The sequence below is a fragment of the Engystomops pustulosus genome, chromosome 5, assembly GCF_040894005.1.
Source record: "Engystomops pustulosus chromosome 5, aEngPut4.maternal, whole genome shotgun sequence".
In the NCBI taxonomy this organism is placed as follows: domain Eukaryota; kingdom Metazoa; phylum Chordata; class Amphibia; order Anura; family Leptodactylidae; genus Engystomops; species Engystomops pustulosus.
In genome coordinates, this window is record NC_092415.1 from 190,766,110 (window position 1) to 190,779,784 (window position 13,675).

At 45.7% G+C, this 13,675-nt stretch overlaps 1 protein-coding gene across 14 annotated transcripts in view; it reads right to left on the reverse strand.

Moving 5' to 3' along the window:
• KIAA1217 (KIAA1217 ortholog) overlaps positions 1-13,675 on the reverse strand; it is a 421,655-nt gene that overhangs the window by 45,115 nt on the left and 362,865 nt on the right. For 13 of the 14 annotated variants that reach the window (XM_072154151.1, XM_072154147.1, XM_072154149.1 and 10 more), the window contains one exon: positions 3,319-4,142. In XM_072154151.1, coding sequence (XP_072010252.1) covers positions 3,319-4,142 — 824 coding nt within the window. Of the gene's footprint in view, positions 1-3,318; positions 4,143-10,209; positions 10,268-13,675 lie in introns of those variants that run through there. The other variant, XM_072154158.1, reaches the window with a different exon arrangement.

Here is a 13,675-nt window from a genome sequence, read left to right on the forward strand (position 1 = left end):
CGAAGCAGAGCTATGTGCGTAGCTGTATGGACGAAGCAGAGCTATGTGCGTAGCTGTATGGACGAAGCAGAGCTATGTGCGTAGCTGTATGGACGAAGCAGAGCTATGTGCGTAGCTGTATGGACGAAGCAGAGCTATGTGCGTAGCTGTATGGACGAAGCAGAGCTATGTGTGTAGCTGTATGGACGAAGCAGAGCTACGTGTGTAGCTGTATGCACGAAGCAGAGCTATGTGTGTAGCTGTATGCACGAAGCAGAGCTGTGTGTGTAACTGTATGGATGAAGCAGAGCTGTGTGTGTAACTGTATGGATAAAGCAAAGCTGTGTGTGTAACTGTATGGACGAAGCAGAGATGTCCGTGTAACTGTATGGATGAAGCAGTGCTGTGTGTGTAACTGTATGGATGAAGCAGAGCTGTGTGTGCTGTGCTTTAGTGGGACCAACAGGGATATTTTAATTGGTGTAAAATATATTTTTTACTTTTTTGGAAGCTTAAATGTGGGGCATGTCCTATAGTAAAAAGCGTCTTTTAGTCCGAAAAATATGGTATATAAATATATATATACATATTTATATATACATACACACATGTCCCATAAAAGGAGGTTTTGTATCTACTAGGCAGTGCCTCATTCATGGAGGACCTTGGGTAACAACCCCCAGGAGACAATATTGGTTGTCAGTCACCTCTTCGATAGTGTAATGTAACTAGAATATCAACTTAGAGGGATTGTCTTACTTACAGTCCTCAGAGGTGGTACTCTAACCAAATGTGTCACTGCGGGAGTCATTGATGTTCAGTGTGTAGAAGTCACTGTTGAGTCCTGTGATTATTTGCAGCAGAACGACACGCATGGTTTAATAACAGCGGACAGAAGCAAGAAGAGCTGGCACGATGGAGGGGGCAGGAGGTTTTATTTGACTTATTTTAACACAGAGCTGCGGTGAAAAGGTTCCTTCAACCATTATAGCTGACTGCTCATGGGAGGTCCCAGGACAAGCTCCTCCCACAACAGATTACTCCCTTGGGGAACAGTGAGTGACATAGAAAGAGAAAAACTCTTAATCTTATGTAGCAAATGTTATTTTTAAGACTGTCTTTTACATTGATCTTCATGATATTCAGTGCAAACAATGAAGTCACATTATGTAATAATATTTAACCATGAATGGGGATCACATCCAACGTAAACACAGCCTGCTGCTACATTTCACTTTTGGTTGGATACACATCTAATAAAAACAACATTATATCTATGCAGCGCCATAAAATTCCCCAACCCATCAATATAATGGCTAAGCGGCGCTCAGATGCCAGTTGGCAACCAATCTACGTACAAAATTTTTCCTTAATAAAAGATTTTATAGCTGGATTAGACATAATAATAAAAAATAGAAAATGAAAAAAAGGTTGCCGTGCTTTAATTAAAGGAATATTAAACTAGAAAGTAACCAACGTATTACATAAAACTGTAGTAATGGTGCTTTATGTGGGAAAATAGCAACTCTATGTGTAACATTATATATAAGAAGGGGCAGCGCCAGCACTGGGCATACCAGGCAAGTGCTGGGGCTCAGGGCTGCTGGAGGGGCCCACATAAGGTTGTACATGAGGAATCCATGGGGGTGAGGGGGCTTTATATAAAACAGCCATGAGGGGGCTTTTGGGGATGATAAACTAGGGAACATTTTAGGGAACAGGAGACTATTTTAGTTTCTGAATTTTTAATGCTGCCAAGTAAGTTCACTGCAAAGGGGCCCACTGAGGCTCTTTCGCCCAGGGGCCTACTGAAACCTGGAGCCGGCCCCTGTATACAAGTGCACCTTCAAGGAAGATGGCCTTGTCCACATCTGCATTAGAGCCTCGGTCACCGATTTTGTAATGAAGTCCAAATTAAAAATCGGCTACAATAATGGACCCCCCTTTATAGCAATGGGATCTGAAGGTGTGTCGGTGCCCATCATTTACAGTATGTGCTGCTTCCATTTTACTGTAATTGGAGCAAAACAGAAAAGTCAGCGTGATTAAAGGGATAGTATCACTAAGACAACTATCCATGGATTTTCCCTCCAAACAGCTAACAAGGGGATATGTTGTTCTGGAGGACCTAATCTGCCCATAAGTTACAATGACTGGAATGGCTTCACTTTCTTCCCGCAATATAATGTGGGTTCAAACCAATAGGACTTTTGAATTTCAGCACTAATAATCAAATTTCCCTTCCAATGTACATTTCAGGACTTTGATGTTGAATTCTCACGATTGTTGGGGGGGGGGGGGGGGGAGTCTAATTCAGAGTCCCTTGGCTATAAGAATAGGCCATGCACCTGGAAAGTCCCTTTACACCCTCCTAGTTATACATCAATATACTTCCCATCCCAATGTTTAACTACCATGGCAGGAACGGTAATGGTGGCCCATGTGGCTTCTTCTCGTAGAACGCAGAGGGTGCAGAGTTACATTGTGTATTGTATATGAGTAGCGCTGCACATATACAGGCTCACAAGTATCAGTCTGCATTCTCCATCCTCACATATATAAACTCTGGGAAGAAAGCCATCAATTTCAGAGAAAGCCACAATCAAATTGGAAACAGACGATAATGTAATATACATTCAGAGGAGAGAAAACATCTGCACCGAGGCACGTACCCAAATATAACAGAGAGCGGACAACCGGGAGTGACTACCTGAGAGAAACGGTACAAAGTGTCCACAGATACAAGGGATTTCCACAAACATGATCCCTACACTGCGTAGATGTTTTCCTAAATGAACTTTAGGAAATGGGACCTAACAGAAGAGCTTGTACATTCCCTTTATGTTCCCCGCAGCCATGAAGGTCTATAAGCATTAATATGCTGCTCATGCGGTTTAGTTAGTTAGCCGGTATGAGTCAAGTTCATGCATATGGAAGCCTGCGCCGTCTTATGTTAATGATACACGCAAGTCCCTCACTTTATGATCTGGATTTGCATTAAGGATCTTTGATGTAGGAGTAAAAATAATACCAGTACAAATTTACAATAAAGCTTTCCATACGCGTTGTATGACCGACCTTTGCTTGGGTTGACCAAGAATGCATGAGGTGTCCTATAGAGTCTTCTTATCTCATTGGGGAACAAAGGATCAGACATGACAAAAGTCAACATGCTTGACCCTCCTCCCGAGGTTGCCAGATGAGAACTGGAAAACCCTACACACATTGGATCTACTCCCACCTAAGTCTCATGGTTTGGGTTGTTTACTTTTTTCTATAGTCCCATATCATCATATCCTATTCATTATCCAGGATCACAAAATCTTTACATGCCCTTACCGTGTGTAGTTGTCTTTGGGAGCTCCATATCCAGCATACATTTGCTTTTCAGTAGGAGATGGGACAATATCGGCCATACCAAGTATTCCACCAGTGTTCCGGACTTTGGCCTCGACAAATACCCCCGGACCCTGATCTTTTTTAAAGGACTGTCGTATCGGAGAAGACCTCTCGCTGTGCATACCAAGAGGAGGCCCATGAGCATTATGACCATGCGTCTCCATCATCCTTATATCAGTCACTCTGTGAGGCGAGGCTGGAGGAGTTTTAGATCCAAGAGTTGGCAAATGACTTTCTGAATGTTTCCGGTTCTTTTGTCTATAAACCGATTGTTCCATCATTTCCACTTGCATAGAAGCGTTTGAGTAAGTGCTTGAAGACCTCATCGACCCTCTGTGGAAAGCAATAAGGTGATCTGGCATGTCAAGAGGGTGCCCACCATGTGAAGACGCTATGCTCATCCGGCCCTCGTGGTACATGTAAGGGTCCGTGTACATGCTGTCATTCCGCATTAACTGGACATTTTTATTGCCCATATCCTCATCTGGTTTTACGTCCCTCCTTTCCAAGATGGCACTGGGGCTTGGCGATATAGATCTCGAGACAGGCAAACTGGATAGTCTTTCCCTTGGCATTGTTGGGTTACTCTGTCCAACTGGAGGACGCCCTCCACCATATGGAATCCTGGATGGAGAAGGCGGCATGGAATGCGGCACAGGGGTGGGAGGCGGAGATATCGGTCCTCCATGAGAGGGGTATGTGGCGGACCCAGGTCGGTGGACCACTGGGCCTTCTCGAACGTTGTAGGTAATATCTCTTTGCATCTAATGGAGACAAGAAGAACATTTTAGAGATTTTTAAAATATAAAAGATGAATAAAGTTCTATAACAATTTATTTTTTTCTGGGATATTATATTTTTAATAAACGTGAGGTTTTCAGTAAAACAAGAAATGGGTCAGTTTTCAAACTTTGTAAAATTAGGTCAAATTATTATGTCATATCCCATAGTATTTTGCATAATTGACACTTCACCATGCCTTGATGGAACTCAAAATGTAGCAGATTTTATGGATTCCACTCCCTGACTGAGATCAGAGATCTTCTAGGGGTTGGACACTTTACCTCATGTCTTTGTAATGTGTGTGTAAGTGTGGGAGGCTGGATATGAGGTAATTTACCAATATACATCTAGTAATAGTTCTGCTCCGCTTTCTTGATATGTAAAGTGAAGCCTCCTGTCTTTTACCTCATCAGCCAGAGATTCCTGACCATAAAATGGCCGCAGATGGAGGGTCATGTGATCTCTAACTGTCCATGAAAAATAGGACCTTATGATAGTGTTCATGAATATACGATTAAGGTCCTGGCAGGGCGATTGTTCATGGACGGATAGAGATCACATGACCCATTAATGATAAAAGTACATAATACCATGAAGCCATTCAACAGCTATACTGAATAAATCGCTCCATAGAACACGGATGCCGCTTCTCGTGCCGATCCCTGGTCTGTGGGATCACGGAAATATTTTTAGCATAATATTACTTCAGCGAAATATCACATGCCACAGAATAACATTCAGACCATGTGAAATCTACCGCAAGGAAGATCTACTGACGTCCAGTGAAAGTCAGACGTTATAATTAGGATGGAAATGTTATTTGTTTCTTTTTACAGACGTCCAGCTCAGATCACAAACCTTGGCCTGCGAGGCGACGGACACGAGTCACATCAACATCAGCTTCCATGGTCCATAACGTTTCCAAAAAACTAAAATAAATAGTTCTAGGGTCCACAAAAAACTTTGCAATAAATCTAATCGGAGTAAAATGCTTCCTTCTACACTTACTTTGACAATTATTGTACTGCTTCATTACTTCACATTCTGGATTGCACCATAAATTCGGACAATGACTAGATGAGATGTCAGTTTACATAGAAGTCTATGTAGAGAGGACAGGGAGCAGTGAGTCACAGCAGCTCAGGGGGAGCAGCGAGTCACAGCAGCTCAGGGGGAGCAGCGAGTCACAGCAGCTCAGGGGGAGCAGCGAGTCACAGCAGCTCAGGGGGAGCAGCGAGTCACAGCAGCTCAGGGGGAGCAGCGAGTCACAGCAGCTCAGGGGGAGCAGCGAGTCACAGCAGCTCAGGGGGAGCAGCGAGTCACAGCAGCTCAGGGGGAGCAGCGAGTCACAGCAGCTCAGGGGGAGCAGCGAGTCACAGCAGCTCAGGGGGAGCAGCGAGTCACAGCAGCTCAGGGGGAGCAGCGAGTCACAGCAGCTCAGGGGGAGCAGCGAGTCACAGCAGCTCAGGGGGAGCAGCGAGTCACAGCAGCTAAGAGGGAGCAGCGAGTCACAGCAGCTAAGAGGGAGCAGCGAGTCACAGCAGCTAAGAGGGAGCAGCGAGTCACAGCAGCTAAGAGGGAGCAGCGAGTCACAGCAGCTCAGGGGGAGCAGCGAGTCACAGCAGCTCAGGGGGAGCAGCGAGTCACAGCAGCTCAGGGGGAGCAGCGAGTCACAGCAGCTCAGGGGGAGCAGCGAGTCACAGCAGCTAAGAGGAAGCAGCGAGTCACAGCAGCTCAGGGGGAGCAGCGAGTCACAGCAGCTCAGGGGGAGCAGCGAGTCACAGCAGCTCAGGGGGAGCAGCGAGTCACAGCAGCTCAGGGGGAGCAGCGAGTCACAGCAGCTCAGGGGGAGCAGCGAGTCACAGCAGCTAAGGGGGAGCAGCGAGTCACAGCAGCTCAGGGGGAGCAGCGAGTCACAGCAGCTCAGGGGGAGCAGCGAGTCACAGCAGCTCAGGGGGAGCAGCGAGTCACAGCAGCTAAGAGGGAGCAGCGAGTCACAGCAGCTAAGAGGGAGCAGCGAGTCACAGCAGCTAAGAGGGAGCAGCGAGTCACAGCAGCTCAGGGGGAGCAGCGAGTCACAGCAGCTCAGGGGGAGCAGCGAGTCACAGCAACTCAGGGGGAGCAGCGAGTCACAGCAGCTCAGGGGGAGCAGCGAGTCACAGCAGCTCAGGGGGAGCAGCGAGTCACAGCAGCTAAGAGGGAGCAGCGAGTCACAGCAGCTAAGAGGGAGCAGCGAGTCACAGCAGCTAAGAGGGAGCAGCGAGTCACAGCAGCTCAGGGGGAGCAGCGAGTCACAGCAGCTCAGGGGGAGCAGCGAGTCACAGCAGCTCAGGGGGAGCAGCGAGTCACAGCAGCTCAGGGGGAGCAGCGAGTCACAGCAGCTCAGGGGGAGCAGCGAGTCACAGCAGCTCAGGGGGAGCAGCGAGTCACAGCAGCTCAGGGGGAGCAGCGAGTCACAGCAGCTAAGAGGAAGCAGCGAGTCACAGCAGCTCAGGGGGAGCAGCGAGTCACAGCAGCTCAGGGGGAGCAGCGAGTCACAGCAGCTCAGGGGGAGCAGCGAGTCACAGCAGCTCAGGGGGAGCAGCGAGTCACAGCAGCTCAGGGGGAGCAGCGAGTCACAGCAGCTAAGGGGGAGCAGCGAGTCACAGCAGCTCAGGGGGAGCAGCGAGTCACAGCAGCTCAGGGGGAGCAGCGAGTCACAGCAGCTCAGGGGGAGCAGCGAGTCACAGCAGCTCAGGGGGAGCAGCGAGTCACAGCAGCTCAGGGGGAGCAGCGAGTCACAGCAGCTCAGGGGGAGCAGCGAGTCACAGCAGCTCAGGGGGAGCAGCGAGTCACAGCAGCTCAGGGGGAGCAGCGAGTCACAGCAGCTCAGGGGGAGCAGCGAGTCACAGCAGCTCAGGGGGAGCAGCGAGTCACAGCAGCTCAGGGGGAGCAGCGAGTCACAGCAGCTCAGGGGGAGCAGCGAGTCACAGCAGCTCAGGGGGAGCAGCGAGTCACAGCATTTAAAAAAATGTGTAAATTTTATGACTTTTCCGTCTGGGGATCCTCTGAACACTTATATTTCAGCCAGACATAAATGTGAAATTGTAGATTTTTGTATTCCTCTAACAATGCTGTGATTCCTGCTGTCTCTTTCCCTCTGGCGATTTTCTTTATTCTTTTCGGTTTTTGATCTTTTGTGTTATTAATTTAACTCTTTCAATTCTAAAATGTGATTTTTTTTTTCCCCTGTGAATTTTAACTTTTGATGTCCAAGGCCTCGCACTGCGGAGAATCATAAAGATATAATGTGAAGGTCACAAGTTAAACCACAAATGTGTAGGCTTATGGGTGAGGGGAGAAGGTATGAGTAAGTTTTCTATACTACATATTGTTACTGGTACCTAGTAACACCTATACAGCATCAACAGAGTATACCATGAATCCTATTGTGTATATTAGTTTCTCTCTCCAACAATATAATTTTCCAATATCAGAAACAAATACACTAGGTTTAACTTTATTAGAAGCCAATTAAAGGAGTATTTCAGTCTAAAAGGGGTTGTACCAAGTTTGATTTTCATCCCCTATACAAAGGACAAGAGGAAGAAAAAAATCTGGGATTGGTGGGTTCTGACTATTGAGATCCCCACCGATAAAGAGAATCAATGTTCCATTTATTGATGAGTGGACCCGATCTATCAATGTTCGGATCAGGTCACCCGAACTTCAATAGTACTATGATACCCGTCAATGCAGGTGGTAACTCTTTAAATGCCCCTGGCAAATCCGGTAAGGTATGTAAATGCAGATGGGGCATGCACATGGCCATTTTTCCAGAGGTCGTTGCTCCCCGATGATGTCATGAGTGAAAGTTTCTCGGAAAATGGTGGAACGCGGACAGCGATGGCCAATGCCAGCACCAATTTCAGGTGTCCCTGGACCTAAACCTCAATGGGTCCACTCATCACTAGTTGCATTCCAAATCATTGCTATAGACTTTGAAATTCCTAGGTATAATCTGTGGCTGGGGATTTGCGTCACCAGGTTCCACTGTAGTAGTTGAGTCTGAACCATCTGAACCCTACAAATACAGGCGGTCCCCTACTTAAGGACACCCGACTTACAGACAACCCATAGTTACAGACAGACCCCTCTGACCTCTGGTGAAGTCTCTGCATGTTACTATAGTCCCAGACTTTAATGATCAGCTGTAAGGTGTCTGTAATGAAGCTTTATTGATAATCATTGGTCCGATTACAGCAAAAATTTTGAAACTCCATTTGTCACTGGGACAAAAGAAAAAAATTTTGTCTAGAATTTCAATGATAAAATATACAGTTTCGACTTACATACAAATTCAACTTAAGAACAAACCTCCGGACCCTATCTTGTATGTAACCTGGGGACTGCCTGTATATATCTTTTGCACTGAGTAGGTGATATGTGCCCCAGTCTGGAATACCACTTTAACCTACCTGAATGTTGTCTGCATGTGTGAGAAACCCAAGATACTTTGAGTAATTCCATGCAAATATACAAGAAAACAGATATAAGTTCCATACAGGCATCATTCTAGTTCAAATTAGTAGCGAGGACCCCAGTACTAGAATCCAACAGGGCAAACTGTATCCCATTATTCACAGTAGTGTACAACATCTTGAGAACTTCTTTATCATGACTGGTATCGGAAATTTTTTTTGATCAGCTTTCTTTGATTAGTCTTATTATAATATGCCATTATTCATGTGTATTGTTTAATATTAAAACCTGTCATATGGATAGCAGGTGGGCATCCTGATTGGCTGGCAACCCAGATCCTTCTAGAAGGGAGAAGCTAAAGTTAATAAAAGGGGTTCCTCAATAGTTAGGGTGTGGGTAGACAGTTGGAAAAGCGGAAGAGTGGTAAGTTAGTGGGGAGTGTGTTGATTATTGGAGACTAGAGAGACAGACTGCAGATCTGATACAGGAGACAGGGGGATATTTTGTGTGCTCCAGTCTTAAGTCTGTGAAAGCTATTCAGGCCTGATCCATGGTCTAAAAGCAGACAGTTCCACTTTAGACCAGCCTGCTACCTGAGCCTAGGTGCTGTACTACTATTTTGCTACTGTTGGATTCCAGGTAGGTACCCCTAAACAGCTGTGTGAAGATGAGAGCCTGACTTATATTGCAAGGCTCAGCAAAGGGTCTGTCAAGTCCATTAAAGAGTATTCTTTATCTAGGAAGATAATTTGCAGACATAGGGGCACATCTGACTGATCATCAGTCGGATCATCCGTCGGCACGCCCCCTAATTTGTGTCACATGGAAGCAGCGCAGCTGCGCCAAAAACCAATCACGACACAATCCCAGCGCAGACACCCGTTGAAAGCCGTGCAAATCCCGAAAAACTCAATGATCACTATATGTCAAAGCATATCAGTATACGAGTAGATCCTCATCATAAAAGGTGGACATATGCCAAATTTGTCTATAGACAAATAGACTTCCATGACTTTTCCTGCTGTATGCTCCAGAGCAATCATTACCATGGGATAGCGACTGCTCCATACAAGTGGCATGCAGGGAGCCGGATGTGGACACTAGTGATTACTTGTCTTACTTCTTCTTTTCAGACAAGATTTACTATAAGGGTGGGACCAGACAAGCCTTCGGCCGCGTAATGAGGAGTTTTGGTAAAGTGACAAAGTTGTGCAAGGCAGCAATGTGTTTACTCTGGATAACATTACAATCTAGCGGCCAGATGGCAGCTCATTGTCCTGTTCCCTTCAGATTTAACCACTGACTTTGCTCGTGTGACAGTAACCACATGCTCCGATGCCAAGTCACAGCAAATCACTGGATGCCAATGGGGTTCTGCTGGGTTCAAAAACCACAAATGCAAAAGAGCAAGAGGATGGTCATCTATAGTTCCACCCGTAAGGCAGAGGACAGAGACAGAGCCAGTAATATTTAGGTTGACTCCTGAATTAGACAAACTGACTCCTATTACAGCCCAGTAACCAAAAGCAATGTACAGGCACCAATTCTAATTTTCAAATGGAACAAATATCATCTTAAAAGTCCTACCTAAGTATAAGTTGCTCTTCACCTTCAGCCAGTAATGTCCTTCCCCTTGTCCCTCCGTCTACGTGTAAAGCTTGCGCTATGACTGTAGGGAGTCTATAATGTTCTGATGCATCTCAGTGTACAAGTCTGTGTGCCATTTTTAGCATCTGCTTGTAAAGGGTAGGATACATTTCCTACAGCATGTTGCAAGTCTGTGCATGGAAATGCTAGACCATTGTGGTGGCCCTGGTTAATTGAAATCTACCATCAGAATCCATCATGATAAACCAGGGACATTATTCATAGATTCAGGCACCGGGACTGTGGTAATCTCCTTATATATTTGTTGTACATGGCTTCATTCCTTATAAAACCAACTTTGAAATTATACTAATGTGCCAGAAGGGCTCTGGGGGCGTTACCAGAGCCCCTCCGTGCTGTAGCTTTACAGGTACTCTTCCCCCTCCCACTGTGGAATCACTCAAAACAATGTTCTTTGCTCTGATCATCGGAATGTTACTCCGCCAAATAGTTAAAGGGAACCTGTCGCCAGGAGACCCATGTTTATCACTCCCCCAGTCCCCACAGAGCATAGTACATACACTGCCAAAGTTTTTGTATTAAAAATTGGTTTTACAGGAAAAATGATATGTTATATTGTACCTTTCATTAGCATCTGCTGTGTGACTAGGCAGTTGCCAATTGGGAGGAGCTGGAAAGGAGCAGTTCCCCCCCCCCCCCACCCTTGGGAAACATGTGACCTTTTCAAATATATAAATAACTCCCCACACTCGGGATTCGCTGTAGAGGAGCAGGGGGCGTCGCTAAGGCAAGTGATGGGTGTTTTCATATATTTGAAAAGGTCACATGGAGAAGCTGAATCCCAAGGGTGGGGGGGGAAGCTGCTCCTTTCCACCCCTCCCAATTGGCAACTGTCTAGTCACACAGCAGATGCTAATGAAAGATACAATATAACATATCTATTTTTCTGCAAAACCTATTTATTATACAAAAACACTTTGGCAGTGTATGTACTATGCTCTGTGGGGACTGGGGGAGTGCTAAAAATGGGTCTCCTGCTGACAGGTTCCCTTTAAATTATGGCATATTCTCTCAAAATACCATAGCTTAGATGGCAAAGGGCTTTCATAATTGTCACACTAAAATTGTTAACTGTTTCCAAAGACAATGAGCAAAATTGTGAATGCAGCTCTGGAGTATAATACTGGCTGCAAAGAAAATAATTCACTATATTTACAGCCCTTTTCAAATCAAAATTCTTTTTTTTTACTTTTTATGTTTTGCAGATACCGGGTGGACTTGTGGTTGGTGACTTATGTTGGTATTTACAAACTTACACAATATGATATAAAATGATATAATTGGCTCGGCTTCCAGGTTGACAAGGGACCAATCAGTGTAGAGGATACGGGAAGAGACAGGAAGTAACATTTGTTATACTTATTATGCTCATCCTGTTCCACATAAACCCATTGTTCTTGGTTTTGGGATGAAGATAATCTTTGACCTTAATAATCATGTAAACATTTCCAAGATGTAATGAACCATTTAACAGATGGAGATCATCTACACAAATGAATTGTGGGACATGACTCCAAAACAATCTGGAGAAGTCGTCATGTGAAGTGAAGCTCGTGGTAAACATTAGCGCTGTAGGTCTTTGTAATAAATATAGATCGCTATGTACGTAAATGCAGTCTAATTAAAATTCAGGACAAGATTTGAAGGTCTGCTTCCAGCCACCTTACCGACAATCAGATATTCTAGAGAATATCATTGGAATGACTTTCAAGACTGATGACAGCGGTATACGACAACAGGTGCGAACTGAGAACCAACAAGTTTCATAACTCAAAAAATTGAATAGTAAACCATAATCCATCCATCCATAGTCCATCAAGTTCAACCAAGGGAGGGGAGGGATTGCATGAGGAAGGCATTTAGGGAAACAATTCTATATAATATAACCATTAGAGATGAGCGAGCACTAAAATGCTCGGGTACTCGTTATTCGAGACGAACTTTTCCCGATGCTCGAGTGCTCGTCTCGAATAACAAGCCCCATTGAAGTCAATGGGAGACTCGAGCATTTTTCAAGGGGACCAAGGCTCTGCACAGGGAAGCTTGGGCAAACACCTGGGAACCTCAGAAAAGGATGGAAACACCACGGAAATGGACAGGAAACAGCAGGGGCAGCATGCATGGATGCCTCTGAGGCTGCTTAATCACACCATTATGCCAAAATTATGGGCAACAGCATGGTCATGACAGAGTGACAGAATGAAGCTAGATAGCATGTAAAACATCCAATAATTGACCCTGACACTATAGGGGACGGCATGCAGAGGCAGCGGCAGCAGCGGCAGGCTAGAGAGTGGCATGGCGACATACCCTAAATGGACTCAGGCTTCAAACCAATGGGTGGCAGAGAGGAACCAAAGGAGGTGAGCAAGAAGCGCTCAAATAATATCGGTACATGATAAAAGTTTGCCAGTATATTTTGTGGATTACACAGCAGGGTGGCGACAAAGTTAACATGGAAGCCATGAAAACAACCCAAAATTCTGACTGACACAGCTCGTTTGATAAGGGGACCATGTATGGAGGCAGTGAACTAGTAGTAGATTAAAGGTGCTGCAGTTAAAACTATGTTAGTTGGATCTTGGCATGGAGCTGGCGCTCCGCTGCCAGGCGAGCTTTCGCCAATCCAAGCCCCTGTCTCTAGGCTACTCCCCAAACAGCACTTCTAAGAACCTTTTGTATAAGATCAAGTGTAGTAGCGTTCTTATAAGTTTGGGATATGGCGGGTGAGGGGAATGTAAACAGATGCGCAAGAAGCGCTGAAATAATATCGGTAAATGATAAAAGTTTGCCAGTATATTTTGTGGATTACACAGCAGGGTGGCGACAAAGTTAACAAGTTTGATGTGGAATGCCCTGTAATAGCTCTTGGGCGGTGTGCCTTTTATCGCCTAGGCTCAGCAGTTTGAGCACCGCCTGCTGTCGCTTAGCGACGGCACTGCTGCTGTGCCTAGAGCTACCGACTGATGGCGCCATGGCCACGGATGGTAATTCGGAGGAGGAGGAGGTGGAGGAGGGGTGGGAGGAGGAGGAGGTATACTAGGCCTTTGAGACCTGGACCGAGGTAGGCCCCGCAATTCTCTGCGTCGGCAGTATATGACCAGCCCCAGGGTCAGACTCGGTCCCAGCCTGCACCAAGTTAAGTGTAGTAGCGTTCTTATAAGTTTGGGATATGGCGGGTGAGGGGAATGTAAACAGATGCGCAAGAAGCGCTGAAATAATATTGGTAAATGATAAAAGTTTGCCAGTATATTTTGTGGATAACACAGCAGGGTGGCGACAAAGTTAACAACTTTGATGTGGAATCCATGAAAACAACCCAAATTTCTGCCTGACACACCTCGTTTGATAAGGGGACGATGTATGGAGGCAGCTATATGAACGA